Source organism: Cimex lectularius, unplaced genomic scaffold (assembly GCF_000648675.2).
Source record: "Cimex lectularius strain Harlan isolate CLEC.00 unplaced genomic scaffold, Clec_2.1 scaffold223, whole genome shotgun sequence".
Classification (NCBI taxonomy): Eukaryota; Metazoa; Arthropoda; class Insecta; order Hemiptera; family Cimicidae; genus Cimex; species Cimex lectularius.
Window position 1 is genome coordinate 346,374 of NW_019392771.1, and position 23,923 is coordinate 370,296.

At 36.0% G+C, this 23,923-nt stretch overlaps 1 protein-coding gene across 3 annotated transcripts in view; it reads right to left on the minus strand.

The window, feature by feature from the left end:
- LOC106666765 (protein abrupt-like) overlaps window positions 1-22,597 on the minus strand; it is a 33,563-nt gene extending 10,966 nt beyond the window's left edge. Inside the window, exons 1-3 of one of the 3 annotated variants that reach the window (XM_014394186.2) lie at window positions 22,406-22,597; window positions 13,835-14,197; window positions 13,500-13,697 (exon numbers count right to left, since the gene is read on the minus strand). In XM_014394186.2, the coding sequence (XP_014249672.1) occupies window positions 13,500-13,697; window positions 13,835-14,035 (399 nt within the window). In that variant the 5' untranslated portion in view covers window positions 14,036-14,197; window positions 22,406-22,597. Of the gene's footprint in view, window positions 1-13,499; window positions 13,698-13,834; window positions 14,198-14,356; window positions 14,705-22,405 lie in introns of those variants that run through there. The other 2 variants (XM_014394187.2, XM_014394185.2) reach the window with 2 other exon arrangements.
- Between the last annotated feature and the right edge of the window lie 1,326 nt (window positions 22,598-23,923).

The following is a 23,923-nucleotide window of genomic DNA, read 5'->3' on the forward strand; positions in this document are numbered from 1 at the left end:
GCGACAAGACCAATGATGGCACATGGCCAAAACGAACCTGACAGAACCAGCGAGGATAGGTGAAGGTTAAAAGAAGTCGGCGCCAATATTCGACTCTCCCAGGAGTAGGAGACTCAGCCTGTATAAATCTTCGCATCGAAGGAGGACATGTGCCAATGTTTTCTTCCTGTAACATCTTCACAGGCTTGTTTCTGGTGCTACATGTCTATACATGTGCCTCCAGAATCTGCAATGTCCAGTCAGCAGTCCTGCTTTCGTTCTAGTACTAGTTCTAGGTTTCGTAGTTCTGCTATGTACGGGATGGTCTTTTAATGAACTTTTTTGTATGTCTCCAGTCCTGCAGTACAATCCCAATGAACCGATATTCTTAACCCATTGCCTAATTGATCTACGTTTGAGGTAATTCGGTATGCTAATTTAGTCTGTCGAAAGCGTCAGTCAGGGATATATGCAGGGTGAGGCAAAAAAAACCTAGCAATATTGGCGCAATGCCGAACGAACCTGACAGAACTAGCGAGGATAAACCGACCAACTAAAACTACAAATTTATATTTTCCCTTACGCCTACTTCTTCGTTTGTGCATGAATGATAATTATTTTCATAATCAGAGATGAACGCGCTCGTACAAGTATTTTTTAACATATTTCATATTGATCTGTTACAATACAATGAAACATCTTTTATCTTGCTTTCATTGATTTTTTGCATCAATTAAATTATATTTGCTATGTATTAATTATTACTTTTACTGATTACGCCTTTGGTTTATATATTTCATCCTTTATTAGTCATGATAAGTAATGTATTCTCATTGTAATGATATATTTTAATATTTCCACCGTTGGAAGTTGTAATAACAGAGAAATTTAGATTAATTGAACAACATGTACAATGTAATTAAGCCTTATTATTTATTGCTCGAATAAATTAAATGTAATTTGTTATTGACACATTTATTAAGAATTACTTGTCAATGAATTCTATTATACTTTGGTGGTACACTACTTTTTCCTTCAAAATAAAACGGGATTTGAACAAATGGTCTAAGCTTGTGGTATTTTGTATTGCTATCTCACTAATAAAATCAGAACCAATGTAGTGTTAGAAATAAAAATATTTCTTACACTAAGTAAATCACTGAGGAAATATTTTCAATTAAACTTCTTATATGTTTTTTAACAGATTAATTTTTATAGCTTGGGCTTATGGTAGAGTATGCCTCTTTTTTTTTAATCGATCAAAACCAGATAAAACACCAGGTCTGTTCGCCAGGCTAAACCAAACTTCATTTTGTACCTATCTCTAATTTTCTGCCCTGTACCGTTCATGCCTTGCAGTATGAGATATGAATACTTACATTACTGATATATGGCCAGAGTAGGTAAGTCGAGATTCGTGTTTCCATGGAAAAAAATTAGGCCCAACAATGTTGCTTAATTAGTCGCCGCCAGCCCATGGAGTAAGAGACTGATGACGAATTTCGAAAGGTGACTTTATGGGTTGCCTTTCAATGAAATTACAAAGGGTCCACTCAGTAATATTCTTATTAATGTATTTTTTATTACTCTCAAGGAGCTAAGGCTTATATTTCTGAAAGACTGACGGATTTCAGTTGTTCCATTTTGCCTAATCAATCTTCAGAACATTTTTGCTGCTAACCAAAGCTAGGCATCTTTTCTGGCCTGAACCGTACACTCTCAACTGAAGCTGAACACACCTCTGAATTTTTTATTTGACCTTCTGGAACCAACTCAAAGTGAATCATTCGAAATTCCACAACTCGCATGACCTTTTCGGCAAACGTTCCTCGTCTTGGGAAAAGAAGAGCTAGTTGGCCGGCCATAGTGTCTTGTCGCTTCTAGACGGTGTTAGGGTTGTTGAAGCAGATCAACTTCTGGTAGCTGTGCTCCAATTATTAAAGATGACTTCGTGTTAATGCAGCATGTAGCCCGAGTTGTCACCCATTACTTGGAGGGATTACCACAATGGATTGACTAGCATATGTTCTCCTGACAGGAGTCCTATAGGTCATATGGCACATGATAAAGAAACGGGTTTCTCATTGTTAGATGCGTCCAAATAGCGTTGAACATCTTCAATCCATTCTTGTCACAAAACTTACTTACTCGATGCTGCGATAAAGCCCATCTAGAGGCCAGAGGAGATGATTTTCTGGTTTCTAGGTGAATTTTCTTTCAAACTACCTAAATTATTTTTTAAACTGTTAATTTCTGATCTCGTTTAATGTGGTTTACATTAAAATAAATGTGTTGTAATTAATATAACGATTTTAAGAATTCTTAACAGGACACTGCAAACTAAATGGGCATCTGAAGAAAATTGGCATAACTGAACACGGCAAATGCAGATTCTGCAAAGAAGCAGAGAAAACGCCAACACACCTACTAACAAACTGTGGTGATACACTTGCCAGCAGGAGAAAGTGTTTTGGGTCGTCCATTGCAACCTTAAAAGAGATTCAACCTCTGGCACCGGGCCTACTAACCAAATTCAATTCAAATTGAACTAGAAATCACCGGCGTTTTGTAAGGTGGCGTTTAGGTAAGATGACAAAATGGTTATGCAGCTTAAAGAGCTAAGCGGTTTGAATCGCATGGGGATTGATACCAAACAGATTGATATGCTTAAGGTTGAACCTGTTTATATTGAGTTGCCAAGTCTTAAAAACAATCAGATTGATTCACCGTTTCGACACGCTGAAAAAGCCTTTGATGTATTGGAAATAAATACCTAAAACGGTTAAAAATTGAACGATTAGGGCATTTTTGATGTCGCGATGAAAATATCGCCTCAATCCACCTTTCTATTCTCTCATAAAGCACTACTTGCTCTGTATGAATAGATCTCATGTTAAGTGGCTCATTCCATTTGGCGGAAAAAGTGTCCAGAGCAAATTGAGCAGCATCGACAGTGGCTGCGTTGTAAATGCTACGCAAGTCAGCTGCAACAGCTTTTGTTAAAACTGGCACACGGGCACTACCGGGTCTGTCTTAACTCGCGGGGTTTTTGTTTGAGTTATTCACATTGAGTGAAGACAGACCCGGTAGTGCCCGTGTGCCAGTTCAACATGAGTTCGCCAACTCGCAGACCAAACCCCATCATCTACTGCAACAGCTTTGCTGGACTTTCGACGAATGACGCACTTGATAGACAATACAAAGCTCTATTCTTGTCTGAAGGTAAATGGCTTCTTACACACAGGCAATGAAGATATCCTGCAAATCACGATTTTTTAGCTCTGAAATTACTGACAGCCAAAACTTTGCCCCTTCAGTTATTGCTATGGATTGGATACAACAGATCTTAAAGGGCACAGTATATCACCCCCGACTAATACATCTACATATAAAGTCTAAAACTATGTAGTTTAAAATAAATAAAAAACAAGTGAGTCCGGTTTTTTGAGAGCATATAACGAAAGTTAACTAGTTCACCCATATGTGCAAAAAGTAAAAAATTTAATTAAAACTATTTGGCGCCTTATGCTTCGAAAGGAAAAATTCACATACTTTTGTTCCAATCTAGTAATAATCACAGTAATTATTGATTCATGTTTTAAACTTTTAACTTATCAGATATTGTGTTAGGTGTTCACATAAAATTTAATTATAATTAAGCGCTTAGTGCTGGAAAACAAAAGTTTATTCAATAAATTATGTATTTTATGTTCTTATAAGTCAATCATAGATATAATTATTGATTAATATTTAAATAAATGGAGTTTGGAAAATCATATGAATGAGGTCAATAACTGGTCAATTTTCAACCGAACTGTAACTATCATAATCAATCAAAACCAGGGGAAAGAGGTGGAAAAGACAGTATATAATAGAAAAGGGCTTTTGAAAAGCCGAATGCCTGGCTAAAAAGTTATGACAAATTAGATTCGTCGTATTAATTAACAGGCAGGAAAAACGTTACGTTGTTCCAAGGGCAAAAAAGGCAGCCGCCTATGCCCACGCGATATTTCAGCAGTGCCGAATGTTATTACTGGGCACTCTGATAGAAATATTATCGGTAGACCTCTTGGAATTTTCCAAATTAAACCTTGAAACTATAGAATTCCCATGGAGCGGGGGGCAATGACAATATTACCGAAAAGCGCAATTAGCAACTTGGGCCACCGCCTTGAAAGCGTTTATTCAATTGTAAGCACTTATAACTACAAGCGATTCTGATTGCTGAAAAAGGCTATAGCCGGAGGTTCACTTTTCCTTTTGAGGTGTGAATGCTTCTTCTCACGAACCAGAAAATGACCGAGAGAAAGAGATAGATAGAGTGAGAGGGAGGTGAGGCACGAACAAACATCGCATAATAAACAAATTGAGGAAGTCAGCCGTGTTTTTTTTCCCAACCGTACAAAATTTTGATATGGCCTCTTTTGAACTGGGAGGAATAAAGAAAACACGCTCCGTCAGTGCTTCATATCGGTGGGTTGAGGGGCATATTCGGCTGTACTGACAATCGTCAACAAATATTAATTTTGATGACTAGTTCATTCAATTAGCCTCCGGGGGAAACGATAAGTTCAAGGGCGGCACATCACCGAATGAACGCTGATACACATTCAGATCGAATGATAAAGTTTTAACTGGTGGAAATTTAGGCTTCGGCTTTTGAATATAAAACGCGGAACGATTGTTTACGCAAATTAAATACTTAAAAGAGCGGAAAGTCCATATAATGCATTATACAAAGTGATTTAATTGTCGAAAAAACACTAGGTTGAAAAGAATAAGAAGAATATGTTAACTTTAATATGGGAGGTTTAAGTAAACTAGACAAGTGAAAAATTGAGTTTTTAAACGGTTTAACAAATAGTAATAGTTAAGATTTCTTCCCGAAATCTTCAGAATATAAACTTATAGTTTGTTCGTTTCCGTACATTTCGATGTGTCAGAAGCGTTTCGGAATATTTCAATTGTTAGTTTGGCCGTCTTGACTCACCCTGCTTATAACCCTGACTACTCAAAATGAGGAAATGTGTCAAAAGAATGATAACCTAAAACAGCGTGAACAAATGTTGCCATATAATGCAGGCAACAGTAAATTTATTCCAATCTGGGTGGTGAACTTTTCCAACATCCTGGAGTGTCAGAAGCGTTTCGGAATATTTCACTTGTTAATTTTGGCCGTCTTGAGCTTATAACCCTAACTACTCAAAATGGCGAAATATGTCAAAAGAATAATAACCTAAAACAGCGTGAACAAATGTTGACATATAATTCAGGTAACAGTAAATTTATTACAATCTGGGTGGTGAACTTTTCCAAACATCCTGGAGTGTCAGAAGCGTTTCGGAATATTTCACTTGTTAATTTTGGCCGTCTTGACTCACCCTGCTTATAACCCTAACTACTCAAAATGGCGAAATATGTCAAAAGAATAATAACCTAAAACAGCGTGAACAAATGTTGACATATAATTCAGGCAACAGTAAATTTATTACAATCTGGGTGGTGAACTTACAAAGTTGGTTTCCAAACATCCTGGAGTGTCAGACGCGTTTCGGAATTTTGACATATCAGTGATGTTTTTGGCTGTCTTGACTCACCCTGCTTATTTTTCCTGAACATGAACCAATATTTTTAGTCGTTTCTGGTTATCCTGGTCCGCTTATCCTCGCTATTCGGGGTCTATCGAACAAGTTTAGTCATGTCGCAATCATGCCAATAGCCAAAAGTCTAGTGTTCTGTTTGTGTCTGCTTTTGGCAGTCTTCATTCGTAAGTTCCTGTGTTATTACTAAATATTGATACGATGTGGTGAGCTTTTCCAGAACATGAACCGGTAGTTTGGTCATTTCTGGTCCGCCTTTCCTCGCTATTCGGGGACTGTCGAACAAGTTAGACATGTCGCAATCTTTAGTAGTGGATTTGTTGTATTGTCTCTTCCTGCTTAATTCCTGACGACGAAAATACTCTTACAGAGGTATTAGGTCAACAAAATGAACCTGTACAACTATCCGACCATCCTGGTTCGTCTATCCGCTGTTTTGGTCTGTCAGACGCGTTTCTGTATATAACCTTGTTAACTCAAAATATTGAAATGCAGAAACGAAACTCATAGCGAAAGCATCTTGGACAAATTTTGATATATAATTCAGGTAAGAGTTAATTTCGTCAAATGTGCAGGGTGATAAACCTAAGCTTGGCAATTTTCGAAAAGTCTGGTGTACTGTTTGTGTCTGCATTTGACCGTCTTCATTGGTAAGTTATGTTGTGTTGTTACCAAATTTTGATACATTGTTGTGAGGTTTTCCAGAACATAGCCGTTTCTGGTCCTTGTATCCTTGCTTTTCTGCATTTCGTCATACTCTGTGTTGATTTAGGCTTTTCTTGACTACACCTGTTTATAAATCTGACAACTCAAGATTATGAAATGCTAAAACGAGAATGATAGCTCGTATAGCCATATAAGCAAGCCCAATGCGAGGAAATTTTTTAAATTTATTTCCCGTAATCGTTTAACAATTCCTTTTCTTGTGAGATTTTTCAGGTCTTTCATGAACATGTAGTTTGGTCGTTTTCAAATATTCCTGGTCTGTCTATCATCGATTTTTTAGAGAGCGCGTTTCATTCAGCTTTTAGTCAGGGATATAATCACCGTGAGGCCAAATACCTCTGCAGAGTCATGTCCCCAGGATGATGAATCCAACAGACAGAACCAGAATGTTCGGGAACGACCTATTTACAGGTGAATCTCTACCATACATGTAAGAGTAATATGGTTGCTCAGGGATATGAGCAGGGAGAAGCAAGACAACCCTGAAGATGGCCAGAATGATAGAAATGCGAGGATAGGCAGACCAGGATGATCGGTAATGACCAAATCAGATATACATTTGATTTTTAATACATAATGTATTACATATATACATGTATACCCCTATAGAGGGTAGTTCGACCTAATAGTTTAATATTTTAACATTTCAGTTTCTTTGCTACCCTATCTTTAATGAAAGTATCTCTTTTCAAATTTTGAACCAATATCTTATTTTATCCTAGTTGTTTATTTGATTAGGCGTTTGTATTTGCTACTGTCCATCAGATAGTAAAAATGTAAAAGTTTAAAACAAACATTTTATTTAGCGTTTGTTCAATATAAGCTTTTAATATTTTCTTTACTGTTGCTTCTTAATTATATTATTTCCTGACGGCAAAAGCAAAGGTTGGACTGCAATAATGAAAAAACACATCCCAAAAACAGCATACCGACTATACAGACGGTGATGTACAATTTCCTAGAATTTAATCAGCCACGTCCTTAGTCATCAGAATTTCCCTTCGAAAGGCTTATTATTTATTAGTTACACTTTTGTTTACTTTGGGGCTGAATTTATTGCTTCCTTTCAAGCGTGTTGGGTAGTGAATGGATAGCACAAAAACAGTGTAAAAAAAAAAGTACAACGTATTCAAATGGTCGATGAATCACACTTCTTAGCGCATTTAAGCAAACCCTTGTTTCAATAATAATGACTTAAGGAAATAAACAAACGCAGACTTTTGTCCGTTCCGATCTGAATTCATTATTGACTTTATATCTTATCACTACACAGGGGAATAAGGTAATGATGCGTAAACAACGCTCGGAAATGACTAGTTGAGTAAAACTACATTTTTGAATAGTTATTGAAATAAAACATATTCGAATCATCGACATTTCATATTTAAGAATAAATACTAGAACATATGCCTTTTACAATAAAACTAATTTAATTTTATGATCATGACCTAAAATTTTTATATTTCCAGCTCAGCGATAATCAAATAGTAAAAAGGGCAAAAATAAACGCTACTTCAAGGTTTTTCGTAACTAAGACTGAATTCATATTTCGAAAACGTCATACTGTAAAAAGATTAACTTATGTTTTATTTTTTTAAATAAATAATTATACTGTTTCACTATACATCGTTTTATTATGGTTCTTCAGTCCAATCCAATGCAAAAATACACTTTTATAAAGTTCAAAATTTACTTAATTAATATTTAATTAAATGATAGGGTCTGCTATTGCATTGTTTTTCTTTATATATTCCCATTAAAGTATATTAATTTCCAATTAAGCAAACTCAAAATATAACAAACTAAATATATATTTCTCGTTGTCTCTTAAGTGATTAACCATATTATTAATTGACTTTTTGTACAGTTTCGATTGAGCGGGACTTTGTTTAAGCGAAGTCCTGAGTTGTCTCGTGTGGACAGTGTAAATTCCTAAACCACTCCTAGCTGACTGCTTTGGTAAACATTTGGTAACTTAAATTAGGTCAAAAATCCACTATAAACTCTAGTATATCCTTAGCTAAATTTACGATATAGTTCATTTTTTTATGTATAAATTTTCTGAGGTAACATAAGGAACAGTTTGACAATTATTATTGTTGACGGTAAATTGGGAGGATTATCATTAATAAAAATAAGTCAAGAATCGTTAAATTTAATTAAATTAACACCAGATATGATTAATTATAATGAAAAAAAGTAACTGTTCAGTATAGAAAATTTTCTCTATCTTTCCTACATCATTGATCATACCTTGGCTCTTTATAGTGAGCGTGGTGAGGTACCCGATATAAACAACTTACTGGAGATGTCTGATGGACACTGGCCGTGAGGAATTTGAGCACTCATCGCTCTACATATATAAAAAAGGATTAAGGTTGACATGACATGGTGCTTTATAGTGTGCGAGTAGGAACCCTATATAGGAAACGTATTTTTAGCAGATCTGACTGTGAGCGTCCAGTTACGATTATTGGCAGAAATTAAGGCAATACACTAGTTTTAATGAAAGTATATATTAGCGCGAAAGCATTGTTAGAGAGGTCCGGTGGCGGGAATGTCTCAAATCGACTTTGTTGTGCAACTTGCGGATAATATGATGGAAGAATTCTAGTACTCCACCGCCCTACTGGTCTAAACGGGATGTATATATATATATATATATTAAAAAATATATATATATATACATACACACACCTCCATGCCGTAATTTTACTTTAAATTATATATTATGTAATGTTTATCACTTTTCNATATAATGATATTAAGACTTGGAAGGGGAATACAGCATCAAATTTTTGATTCCCTGCTCGACATTTAAAAAGAAATAAAGGCATTCTATTGTGTTTACTAAAAGCACAGTTTTAGACTAGTGAAGACGGTATATCCAGTAATCCAACAACCATAGGGCATTTCAAAATGAGTTTGGGCTGTTCATTTTCAGCAATAGGTTTGTTAGTATTGCCTCATCCGGCTTACAATCCTGATAAACCAGTGAATATGGCAATGTGCCATAGACCAAACATGGATAAACAGACTAGCACGATGGTTAGCAAACTTACTGAGGTTAGCAAGAAACCTCACAATAGCCTTTACTGAACTTTCAATACTAAATTTAGAGTAGTAGTTGGTTGGTCAGGGTTTTAAGCAGGTTGAGACAAGACAACGAACTGAAGATGTAGATGCAGAGGCGTGACCTAAGGATCAAATCAGGATCAGACCAGAAGATCGGAAACGTCCAATCTTTCTACAAATCATTACCCAGCGGATCTCATGAAGAATTCTCATAATAACTTATTTACATGGTTTTTATGGGGTGATGATGAAATGTCAAGAACTCCATCTACTTGAGTGAAAGGTGTAAACAGGAAAGAATGTATTTAATAAATGTGAGTGTGAATATATGTTTAGAATTAAAAGTGCAACTAATATGAGTTAAATGTCTATAAATCCGTTGCATAAGTACAGATGAGAGGTCTAAACCCGTAATGCCAACAACGCCGGAAGTAATTTAATTCCATCAAGGAATCCTCATGTATAATTAATCGTGAGGATGTGTTGTTAGCAAAGTGATAAAACAAAGATGTAGAGTAAGGCATTGTCGCCTACAGTGGGATACTGAATTGAAAGATATATAAGTAGATCTAAAGAGATTGTCCAGAGACAATGTATCGTACAATTTAAAAAAATGATGGTTCTACTCACAGATTTGTTGTGTACAAGGATTCCAACGAGAAGCTGGTTTTCATACCGCTCTATTTTTAAAGGGGCGAAATACATGTACAACAAAACTGAATATTATCCTGATAAATACTGTAAGAAAATAATTTTATAATGATCAATATTTATGTCAAATATTATTTAGGACATGCCTAAAATAGGGGGTAAATCAAAATTTATAATATTATTTATGCATTTATCTCCATGTTTAATTTTAAATTAATTAAAAGTGAGCAAGTGTAAATAAAGGACTAATAAAATGGATTCATTTTCAAGTGTTTTGTATGTAAGCAATATAAGCATAAAATGTATATAGTAAAACTAATTCTGTAAATAAATTTACATTTTCAGGAATAAATTAATTTTGTCCGTATCTAAATTATGCGACATTATAAATCAAATTGAAATTGTGATTTGTTTCATTTAGCTGGTGCTTAAATTCAGAATTCAAATTTTTTCTCTCGTTTTAATTTCTATAGCGCGTTGCTATATATAAAATATTGCAATAATTACAATTAAGTTTTTTAACCCCGCTTTTTCACAAATTGTCAAGATTATTTTTAGGTTTGAAAGGATATTTCTAAGTGAACACGCACTCTAAAAGCTAATCAAATCCCTCTCGTTTCAAAATTTTACCTACTTTTTGTGTTTCCCAATGTGTGTCAAGGAACGAAAAAATAAAGATTACTTTTTGGTACAGTGGCTGTGTTTGACTGTTGCTTCTTTTAAAAATAATATATTTTATTCTTTTTACTAGCAATAATATATATTAATAATTATATAATAGATTTTGATTTACTCCTGTTTTAAACATGTACCTAAATAATATTTGACATAGAAATTCAGCAATAATTTAAAATTATTTTCTTACAATATTTATTAGGATAATGTTTAGTTGTTGTATCACATTTTTCGCATGTTGAAAACTGAGCAGCATTAAATTGTTGGCAAAAGACCTGTTTGTAACTCCTGATGATGAGCGTTTAATGCTCGAAATCCGGCTGTGTAAACAACAAATCTGTGAGTAGAACCATCATTTACAAAAAGTGAATCTACGTACTCACCCCACCTTCATTATTATGTATCGTACTGTCTAGACACTGTCGTGTCAACAACTGAAAGCATTTCATGTATCAATTTATCAAGTTTGAAAACAAACTAAAAAGTTTATTAGATGTGAAATTTTAGCAGAGGGAGTTCTCCATGTTAAGTTGGCTGCTTTAACGTAATGAATGAATCATATACAAGAAGCCGCGGAGTCTATCAATCGTAAAACTTTATCAGTTGAATACATTACCGTATCTTACTATAACACAAAGCGTCCACATTGAGAAGTATCGGCCATCATTATACAACAACTGTCTTTAGCCAAGAAATAGACTTCTGAGTTTGTACCGTGTGGACACGCCTAATAGAATTCGTGCTAGTATCCGTTAATTACGCGCCGTTTCTTGTTTTAGTTTTGATTATACCTTTCTTCTATAATTAGTTGTCTTGATGGACGTACTGAAATAAAATTTTTTAAGGCCGACTGGTTGAATCGATGCGTAATTCAAGGCAAGTTCAAGAAGAAAAGAGAAGATCTGGGCACAAAATGTGAATAATTATGTTCTTTGGGCCAATTAGCTATCGGTGGCAACTCGTCTATTCCGTATATGGGTATACCGAACCCTCATTCATTAAAATCGGTTAAACCATTGAGTCACCTCGTTATTTACACAAAAAGGCAACGAAAACAAGAAGTAGAACTTTACCTTTCCTTGACTTAGAAACGAATAGAGATTTTTCCCATTCCGGTTAAACTATAACTTAAGACGGCACAAGTGATCAGACCTGATTTCACAATCTTTTAATCATACACAAACTTTTAAAATAAAATATTTCAGTTTTGATATGCAAAACACGAACATAACCGGAACAGTTTTATAAAGCATTTACGTAAATAAAACCGATCTATGTACTAACTGTAAAAGAATAATGTCAATATTTTCTAAAATATTAAAGAATGGTACTTGATGAGTACAGTCATTTTTCAAACAAGAAATCAGTATGCGTGTATTTTTCTCATTCAAATTAATGTAATTGATCTAATTTTATTTTAATTGTGTACTTTAAACATACGTACAAATTTATTTGAAAAGGAAAACAAATCAAGAAAGGGAGAAATACATTATTGTACTTTTGAACTTGTCCATTGTGTCTTTATTTAAAGAAAAAAAAAATTAGGATATAATATTTGGGGAAGAAGAGGACGATTCGGTTTATTAAATCTACTTGATAAACAAAGTCGACATTAAAAAGCCAAGTTATTTCTAAAATTAATAATGAAAAATAATTTGTTTACCCCGAAAATTGAAACGTGTTTGACCACGAGCATACAGCACTACACAAACAAATCTCTACAATCCGGGCGTCAACCTTGAATTTAAACAGCAAATGCGCAATTTAAAAAAATAACAAATATTTAAATTAAACTATGGAGAACTTGGGGAGATTGGAGGTTAAAAAATAACGACGAAATAAATCAGATCGGAGTCTAATGTAAGAAAGAATGTACCAGAGTTTTAATCGGATTGCAAACAACTACAGCGAGTTTTATTCAGTTATTCTTTAACTTAATTTTTTAAAAATCCAAATTTTGTCTGTCAAATTGACTTTTTGAGCCTGACAGAGATTGTGAACGGCCAATAACAGAGACAAGATACACATTAGCGGACTGTTGACGCACTTCCACGCTTTTAATTACAGTTCTGTGATTTTTATTTCACTTCGAGTCATTAAGAAAGAAGAATTAGGACGAGAAAATTTTAATTAAATATACTTTCAATTGATAGGATATGCGTGTACTCATGTTTGTTAACTCAAAATAAAAAAGACAAGTTTTATGGGCATTTTATGATCAAAGTAAGCAAATTTATCACCAACAAATCTTCGTTAAATAAATGAAATAAATGGCTTAGTTACTAGTTACTTATTTTTTTAAACTTTGTGATAAGCGAGTTCACGTGTAAACACAGAATTTGACGAGCAAAATTAATATGACGATAATTCTTTAAAATCCCGTAGTAAAATGATGTGCTTGCAAAAATAATTACCTTTATTTTATTTTATTTATTTAAACTGATACTTCGAACTACTTACTAAGCATTGAGCTTGGCCTTTAACCGACTAACATAGATAAAACATTAACTTAAAAACATTATAAGTTTTACTAGGGGCTTTCTGGTATAGCGTTTATAATTACCTTAATGTTTATTGTGAAAATTAATTAGTTAACATGATCTGATCATATGATAAGTGGTAGTTTAAACGGTGAAAAAAACAGTGTGTTGTGGCGTGTGTGTCAAACGCTTGGGATTATCTTTTTGTTGTTATTGCAACTGACTCCAGATGTTTACCTAATTCGCATTGATTTCGTTCGTAGTGCTTTAGGAAAGTTAAAAAAGTAAACAAAAACTGAATTGCTGTACTCACAGTAAGTAATTTTTGTTGTTCTTTCGCGGGTACGTCGGCGAGTCCTCGGACCTGGAGGGTTTGGGCCGTTTTAAGGAAATCGCTCAGCTGTTCTTGACCTATGTGGACCTCGCCGTTGTACATAAACCTGAGAAGAGCTTCCATATCTTGCTCACGGACATCCCTCAGGATGACGATGGGGTGTTGACACGGGTTCGCCTGGAACAAGGAGAAGAATAATATTCGATCCACGAATTTTAAGATTTAACGTTTGGCGGGAAGAGATTTATGTCTTCCCTAAAATGGCGCTCTTTTCAAAATAAATTTCATCTTAAGACGCGTCATTGTATCCTTACCTTGAGCAACGTTCTGAAGTAGGGGCTGCACGCGGAAAGGACGACTTTGTGCGCCGTAAAGGAGCAACCGTCGCAGGCGAGGGTCACGTCCACGAAGTCTTCTTCGTCTCGCAGATGCCTGAACGAGGAAAGGATGGACGAGTGGAAGTCGTTCCATCGGAGCGAGTACTGCTGTTCGCTTCCTCCGAGGCCTCCCATCATCACTCCCAGTAGATTACTTCACACACGCGCTTATCCGCACTCGATAAGAAAACATAAAAGAAAAAGAACGACAGGGTAGAAAGTTCCTGTTCATCTCGCTTCGCTCTCGACTTCCGACTGGGGGCTTAGCTCCTTCGGCACAATCACACGGCGTGTCATGTTCTGCAAAAAGATGTCTCTTTCAAAGATCAAGGAGGAGGATTCCGCGCTAGGACTCAGAAGGGCTTGTGACAGCCAACAGGCGTATTTGTATTTATTTTTATCGGGTTTTTATCCGGCATCCTAGAATACGACGGGGTACAAGACATAACACATTCTTACCTTTAAACGGACGATCGCCACGATTCGGTAATCCAAAAGCTGCACGACCCTCGAGAATCTCGTTACAGTCCGACAAAATATTCTAACGCCGAGACACAGGACACTGACACAGATCACAGCACACGTACAAAAATAGGAAAATAACAAAAATAAATTCGATTCGTCTTTCCAGGGATGCGAGACGTGGTCGTCTGAGGTTTATGACTGAACGTCGGGACGAGAGAGTGGAGTGTGAGGACTCGCTTTTGCGCACGAGGGCCTACTCTGCCAAACTGGGGGAAGGTGGATTGATGCTCGATACACACTCCCTCCTAAATTTCCCCCGACGGACCCAAAGCCCCACCGAGCACCGACTACGTTCACCCCCGCCCATCATCAGGATCCGCGAGTGTACGCACACCAGCCCACCACATACATATTACGTTTCAAAATGTCACAGGAGAGAAACACAGCGCCGCCCGACGACGCCACACCGTCGACCGCCACCACTCAAAATTAAAACCGATTATTTACGTTGAGTGATTTTAATTTTAGACGCTCCCCTGCGCACATCGCGCATATTTCGATCGTCGATTTTAAATCAACGCCTATTCTTGCGAAGTGGTTTGTCGGGAAGCGCTTCTAAATTATGTAAAGCCCCCGCTCGCCCTCGCAGCGTTAACGCCCGCTCCACTCTTAAAAATATATGCCTAACTATATTAAATGCCCCCCGCACAGTGGGGAAAACACCGGAAAATGTAAAAACCTCCTAAACTACCTTAGTAACAATTTGTTGAAGTCTGAGGAGATAGTTTAGTTAAACACCTTTTTTATATTTTTGCAGACGTTTCGACCATTATTCATTTCGCCTTCTCCGCACACTTTCACGCTCATCTGGAGATTGTAGAGCAAATTTGTAATCTGCAAATCTGTAAAAAGTACAGCAGACCAATCGTCCAAAGACCAATGGCTGTGTTCTCGAGAAAATGCGAGCCGTGAGGCTGTGTGTTCTGGTCCTCTTACGGGGCGAAAAGTCATCAGTACTGATTTAATCTTCGAGCAGTGCTTTCAGAAATTTGGACACCTCGAACTTACTACAGCTGATGAATCGCACAACAATTTACAATTTAAGCTGTAAATATAAATTTTGAATCAATGTGGTGTGACACCACAAAATCAATATGATACCACACGAATAGCACCACACTTTATGTGAATATGAAATACTTGGTTCAAAATTTATATTTACATCTTATATTGTATTTTTTTCCAATCAAATATGTTTTACCCAGGCCCTGAAGATGACCCGAATAAAGGTCGAAACGTCGGCAAAAAAATAAAAAAGGTGTCTTTCTAAACTACCTCATTGTGGACCGCTCCTCACGACTTCAACAAATTAGAAAACAACAGGTCATTAAGAAACACATACCTTAGTAATACCAGCTACATACACTGACAGGCAAAAAATTCCACCCAACTGATTTTTTTTTCATTTTCTCAATAAATAAAGAAAAAAATTCTGCCCTCATTTTGTCTAATTGTTTTTATCAATAAATATTTTTTTATGCTATGTTTTACATTGGGAATATCAATTAGACGTAAACACACTTAATCCTTAATCCAAAACAAGGATAAATGATTTTTCTATGTTTACTTTTTACGGAATTTAAAATGTTTATTCAGTCTCATTTGAATTCTGAAGTAATAAACCGTTTAGTTTTCATCTTTGCATTGCAATTTTTAAACTTGAAAATGCCACTTAGTGCTGAGGATGTTGCGCGTGGTGTGGCACGTCTTGATGATGGACGTTCCACTAGGTATGCGGCTATTGCCATCGGAGTTCACTACGAAACTGCGATACGCCGTTAGACGTTTTCGATAAACGAGGTCCTACAATATAAGGTCCGGTTCTGGTCGCCCTAGGGTAACAGAACCGCAGGATGACCGTTTTTTGATTTTGAGTATTTTGTATGTATCAAGCGATTCATCAGCTCCAGGAAGTTCGAGGTTTCCAAATTCTAAACGCACTACTGAAGAAGGTTAAATCTTTATGGACTGATGGCTTTTCGCCCCGTAACAAGACCAGAATTGACCAGAACACACTTAGTCGCACGGCTCGCATTTGCTCGAGAACACAGCCATTGGTCTTTAGACGGTTGGTCTGCTGTACGTTTTACAAATGAGTGTAGATTTGTTCTACGATCTCCAGATGGGCGTGAAAGAGAGTGGAGAAGGCGAAATGAAAGGTATGAAGCCTGTAATTTTTCCCAGAGTCAACCTTTTCAGCGTAGCTAAGTGATGGTATGGGCGGGGAGTTCAATGAAGAATCACACAGAGTTGGTTGTTGTTCGTGGGGGTCTTTGACGGCCACTCGCTATGTGGATGAAATTTTGGAACATCATGCGTTGTCTATCCTCGATGAAATCAGTGACAACTCTATTCTAATACACGATAATACTCGTCCACCTGTCGCGTGTTACACCACGCGTAGTAAAAACGTACCTTCAATTGCTGTTACCCATAACATCATGGTCATGGCATGGCCAGCCTGTTCTCCATACTTGAACCCCATCGAACATTTTTGGGATAACCTCAAAAGACGAATCAGATCACGTCCATCACTACCTGATACACTCTACGTGTAGAATTCGTGAAGAATGGGCTAACCTCCAAAAGAGACATTTCCAGCCTGGTAGAATGTATGCCGAGGCGTCTTCAAGATGTAATTAGGGCATGAGGAGGAAATACGCGATATTGAAATGTTAATTAAAAACTGAAACAAAATTAAAACAAAGTTTATCTGCCCGTCTTTTTTATTATTATTTTTTTCCTTTTCCTTAGCAATTTACATTTTTTTACTTGTTTAGACAAAGGCTCAATTATTAAACGTTAAAAAACTTTAATTAATATATAAAAATATATACAAAACAAGTTATATTACAAGTGGGTGGAATTTTTTGCCTAATAGTGTATTTATATTGCCAATCCCATGTGCCTGTTTCAGGATGTAAGCAGGGTGAGGCAAGACAAGAAAACCAACAGCTGAAATGACCAGGATGATCATAAATAACCGAAATTATTAAGAGTAAAACATAAGTCAATTTTGTGTTTTTGCCTCGCTCTGCTTATTTTCCTTGACAACGACAAAAACGAAACTGAAAGAACAACTACTCAGTAAAACAAGAGCAGGAAGATCGGAAACTACCAAACTGCAAAAACAAATTTCTTTATAAATAAATATACGTCCTGACAAAACCATAGCTACAAATTATAGAATTTTGTCAATTATTACTCAATTATAAAATAAATATAAGTGACATTTATCGACAGATGGATTCTCGTTATCTCTATTGTTATTGGTCCTTTTTTATGTCTTTCCACGATTTGTTATAAAGGAAATTTTATTAGAAACTTTCTTCTTTTGCCAACTAGTTTCGGATTATTAAATCATCACCAGGACAAAAACAAAAATGGATTATTTTGACTAAATTTGCACATCATCAAATACTTCCATCCTTTTTATTATTAATACTTTGTTGAATTCGTGAGGAGCGGTCAAGAAAGTGAAAGAAAAAAAACCATCTTTTTAAAAACACTTTTTAATTTTTTTTTGCCAACGTTTCGACCTTTATTCGGGTCAACTTCAGAGCATAAAGTGCGGTGTCATTTTATTCTCAAGGTGTCATATTGGTGTTGTGTGAAATTGTTTTACTAAACTACCTCATTGACCGCTCCTCACGAATACAGCAAATTTTTAAACAACCGGTGATTAAAAAAAACAAAACACGTTATTATTAATGTTTATTTCCTTTTATGTGTTGTATATCTTTATAGTTAAATAAAAAAACATTATTATTATAAATGATATTTGGTCAGTAGTAAGTTTGGTTGAAAAAATAACTTAAACTGTTATATTGCCGGAGACGCAGAATTGAAAGTTAACAAGCACATAAGTGTTAGTTTTTGTTTCTGATAGGTTTATCAACACAAGAAATACTTTTGATAGCTTTGAAAAACTACTAGGTTATTCTGACATTTCTTGTAATTAAATAAAATTCACATTAGAACCAACTCAATAAATATTTTGTATAGCTTCGAAAAACTACTACCTTATTGTGAGATTTAGTCGGATTAACCTGGTCGGCCTGGATGGTTTAATCAGACCTTCTGTTATTTCACTGTCATCATTGGTGGATTTTGTTATATTGCCGCTATTTGCTTATAACTCTGACCCGCTCGTAGTAGTATTACAAGTTCATTAAAGGCCATTGTGAGATTTCTTGTTGCGTTTTGCTGAAGTACTTATAGGCTGGACATTTCTGCATTTCCCTGTTTCCAGTGGTCAGTTACTTTGAAATATCACGGTTAAGATTGTTTTGTTTTGAAAATTAAAATTAATATGGCATTTTGATGAGATTTGTGAAATGTAGATCACATAGTCCGGTCGATCATGATCCTCCTCAGATCCTGGTCCGTCTATCCTCCCCTTTTTTATGTCAGACGAATTTCTCATTTCGCTATTTTCATTCGTGAATTTCTGTGCTCTGTTTTCCAAGTCGTGGTCCTTTTATTCGATTTTAAATGGTTTTGTCGAGCGTTTATCGCTTCCACAATGTCAGTGGTGGTTTTGTTGTCTAGCCGCACCCTGCTTATAACCCAGGCCAACTTTTGATAAGTGATAGAACGGATTGGTTAGCGAACAAATTGCAAAAACATTATTACCATACGACGAAGGACCAAGAAGGACCGAATTTTGGTAGTTTTGGATCCTGGATGGCGAAATAAAGAAACCAAAAATTTAAAATACCAATATGATCGTAAATAATCAAATGTTTAGGAATAAACAAATGTACAGACGTGAGCTTTAACCTACAGTTTGTGTTTTTGTTTCGCCCTGCTTAACCCCGACAAAAGACTTACTGGAGATGGTGTAAAGTCAAAACGAGTCAGGCAGAATAAACTTCCCGATATTGCAATATACGAAGAGATAAATTGCAAACTAGATCGCTTTGTACATTATTACCTGATTAGAAAATAAATCCAAATTACATTCGGTAAAAAAATAGCCTGTTCCTTTGCATTACAGATGCCGCAGAATTGAAAGATGAAAAGCGCGATTAAACGGCAGTTTTTTGGTTTTTTGTTGTTTATCAGACTAAAATAGGAAAAGACCAAATTATTGTCTTATGAAGAATTTCCTATCTGGTCTGAGTGATTATGAAGTTGTAGTTTTCTGGTCCATCCTGGTTGACATCTTAAGTAGTTAGGATCTATGCAGGGCAAAGAAAGAATAAAGGACCCATCGATGTAGAGCAAAATAATTAAAAAAATGATTAAATAGTGGTTTGTTTGTAGGGTTTATCAGACCAGAATCGTAAAGAAATTACTAGCTCGCTGTGATATTTCTTTTTTGTTGAGTCCCACAGGGTTTTAACATTTGGTCCAACCATCCTCGCTGTTTTAGTGTGACTCGTTTCGACATTCTGTGATGGACACATCGCGAGAAATCAAACCTTTTAGCACGTACTGCAAAACAAAAAAAATGGAGGCAAGTGGAGCCAGAAATCAAAACAATAAAAACAGAGGAAAATCAACAAGATTGAGAGACGTTCATACTCGCTTTTTCATTGCATATTTTTTGGAAAATGCTTAAAGAATATAATTGATAATGTTAATAACATTTCATATTTATATATAGTTATTTTACAAAATATTTTAAAAAGTTGGTATTTGAATTTTATCCATGTATTTTCAAGCTAGACTCAATGGTACATGTGTGACTATTGTTTTTCATCGTCCACACGCTTATATGTCAGGAAAACCCGACATTGTAAACTACGGACATAAGCTTCTCACAGAATAAAGCATAAACTAATTTGATCCAAGGGAGATTGTACCTCTAATCCCACGACAGTGGATTATCGATCGGCTTACCTTCTCTCATTGATCTACTTGAAGGGTCAGCGGACAAATCTATTAGTAACGATAGGATAATCAGCGATAGAAAAATCGCAGAATCCATGAAAAATCTTGTCAGACTTTTTGAAGCTTGAGCTAAAATTACTCTCACATTAACAAAAAAAAAGATAATGACAATCTTTATGGATACTCCATTACCTATCAGAAATAGTTGCCAGTAATATGCTAATAGTTAGGTCGCTAATAGTTTTTATAATCCTAGTTTGATAAACGACCCCAAAACATCAGTTATCTTGACTTACCCTGTTTTTAGTCCAACTAGTGTCAAATTTCAAAATGAATCTAACAGACCAAAACAGCGAGGGGTTGACCACAAGTTTATAACCCACTCCGCGGTATTCGAAAAGAAATCTCTCAACAGGCTAGTATTTTTGTTAATACCGAAAAGCTTTTTCTTAGACTCGTTTTGATCTTCAACCAATTTCATTTAATGGCCAAGGATATAAGTACAGGCGACGCAAAAACACAAGTTCCATAGGACAAAACATAGTTCTTACCATGTTTATTTCGTAACAATTTCGATTATTTATGCTCATCATTTAAGTTGTTGGTTTTCTTTTTACTTTGACTTTCCTAACTTGACTTACCACTGAAGATGAGGCCAGGAGGATCCACACCCCACTAAACTATAGGCTCTTCATTCCTTCTTGGTCCGTTATCTTATGTTAATATGTTTTTGCATTTTGTTAGTTTCTAATTTTCCCGTTCTGCCTATCATCCTTCAAAGGTTAGTCTGGGTTATAAGCAGAACGAGGCTAGATGACAAAACCCACCACTGGATATTGTGAAGTGCTTACACACTCGACACACTCATTTGAAAACGTATAAAAGGAACACGACTAAGAAAAATAACACACACGTGTCTGACATACAAAAGCAGCGAGGTAGGTGAATCGATCAAACTACATAATTACAATTCAGAAATCCGATCAAAATATCACAGTAATTTTTCTCAAATTGATTTTTCTATACAAAACCATCTAAATATGGATAATTCAAAGATACCGACAACCGAAAACAGTGAACTGGCAGGCTAAACCAGCGAGAATGGGCGGACAGGAGGATCGGAAAGATCCAGCCTACAGGTTTTTAACATGAAATCCCACAATAGCCTTAATTAACTTTTAATACCACTGCGGGTAGTGATCGGCCATGGATGTAAAATGCGGCAAGATAGCTAAATCCACCACTGATTACAGCAAAACGCCGAAACGTTGATCGAACTATCATGGACAATCAGGGCACAAAAATCTATTTTTAGGTAGATGCTCTCCAAATTATTTGTTGTGTTTGTTCTAATTATAATTTTATTGTAATTGAGTCTTATGACCCTTCTAGAGTTTTTACTGTTTATACCTGCATCTGGACCAGTGGATTCCAGGTGCGACAAATCTATCAAATGGACTAAATGGAACACCTACGCTTTCTGTCATCATCGTCTGTTGTCAAAATTTATTGCGTCTTTATTAAAGCTGAAAGCTCTTTATTTCACACTATGCATTTTTAATTATACTACATCACGAGGCCATGGCCACGACATTTTAACAAATTGAGGAACTTTTATGTATCCCTCATTCGTAACACTACGGAAAAACACTATGGTGTCAATTTTACCGATGAACCTATCCGGGAAAATAATGGTTTTCCAAACGAACAATAACCTTTTCAATTTCGTTTATGAAAGTTTCTTGTCAAAAGCCATTTTTTATTAAAAACAGAGAGGATTGACGAGAAATTAAAAATCTGGTCGCTCTTCCCTGTTATCGGTTGTTCATTTTAAAAATTACCTTAGCTTTTCAATCGCCCATGGATTAAATTATAAGAGATTAAAAATTGCGATAATACTTTCGCTTATGAGCTAAGCGGAGGTGCTTGTGACTCCGGTCAACGACAGAACAACCTCCGATTGCACCTGGAGAAGGGTGGGGTAAGGTCATAAGATTTCGGGGTACCAGCTACAATATATTCACGGCCGGTAAAAAATAAAGACAAAATCCAGTCAACAATGGACAATTAATTTATATGTAACAGATGTAAACGATTTGATGATTTTAATTCTGGATTTTTAGACCTCATCTACGATTGTCTTACCGAATTTCCGGAAACGTGGCTTGAAACGCAAAGACGTCCTCGATCCTGTTTGTCATCCTCAGATTGTCGGTTGGGAAGGCATTCGATTCTGGCTGTTTTTCTAAAATCTAAGAGAACTTTAGGCTCTTTCACAATTAGAAGAACGAACGACAATTCTTAACAAAACAATCAATATAGAAATTGTATAAACACAAAGTATAATAAAATATGTGTTATTCAAATTATAACATATGTATCGAATTTTCTTTTCAATTTCTATAGTCCTCTTTTGCAAACACTGTTCTTCGTGGAGGAAAATATAGTTACAAAAAGAAATCAGTAAAATCAGAAACAATCGAACAACAGGTTCTTCATTCCGCTGACCTCAACAAGAAATCTCACTACAACCAAATTTTTGTTAAAACAGTTTTAATGCTACTGCTATAAAAGTAGTTGGCTGGTCAGAGTTGTAAGCAAGGCAGGCAAGACCACCAAACTCACAACTCAAAATGGCAATATGTAAGTAAAAACGTGCGGACATACCAAACATCGAAACAGGTAAGAGGGGGAGGACTATTGGTCATGCCGATATACTCGAACTTTTCACTCGAGCATCAACTCGAGCAAAGCAGCGAACACAGTCAGATTAGAGAGCCAGAAAACAACCTCCCTCCAGGTTCATATCACCTAGGCATGAACAAATCACAAGGAAAGAAGGTATAGCTAAATGACTGCTGGCTATGTCCGATTGAACATTTTGGTCTGCCTAGCCTATGCTATCTGACGCATTTGGGTACTTTGTGACTTGTAGTTGCTAGTTTTCTTGCCTTGCCTCTCCCTGCTTATAAACATTAAAAATCGATGAAGAGAGACAAGGAGGTTCAGAAATGACCAAAACTTCAAAAATTCATCTCATAATAGCCTTTCAATTCTACTGCTATAAGAGTAATTAGTTGGTCGGCGTAAGCATGGTGAAGCGAGACCATACCCCGCCACTGAAGCAATCTGACAGACCAAATTAGTGAAACAAGAAGATCGAATGTAACCAAACTATAGGTTATGTACTGGGGAATAGCTCTGGGAGAAGTAAGCCACAAACCCACCACTGAAAATGGCGAACTGCCGAAACCTACCTGATAGAGTAAAGTGAGTATAGAAAGACTTTGAGTGCTAAGAACCGACCATAAAAGGTACATAAAACCAGAAATGAATAGATCATAAGGTAAGGAGTTGATAACTTTAGCGACCATTTTTCGATTGATCATTCGGTCTGTTTTTCCTCGCCTTTTGGAATGTCATTTTCGGCATTACGACACCTTCGATATGGTTAGGGTTATGAACGGACAGGATGAGACAAGGCAGTAAAACTCAAAAACAGAAGATGACTGAACGCATCATACAGGATAAAACATAGAATCAGGTAGGTCGGGAAAGACCAAACTGCAGATCATCGTTAGTGATTGGTCAGTGGTATAAGCAGGGAAAAGCAAAACAACAAAACCCACTAATGAATAAAGAGATATGCCGAACAAAATAAGC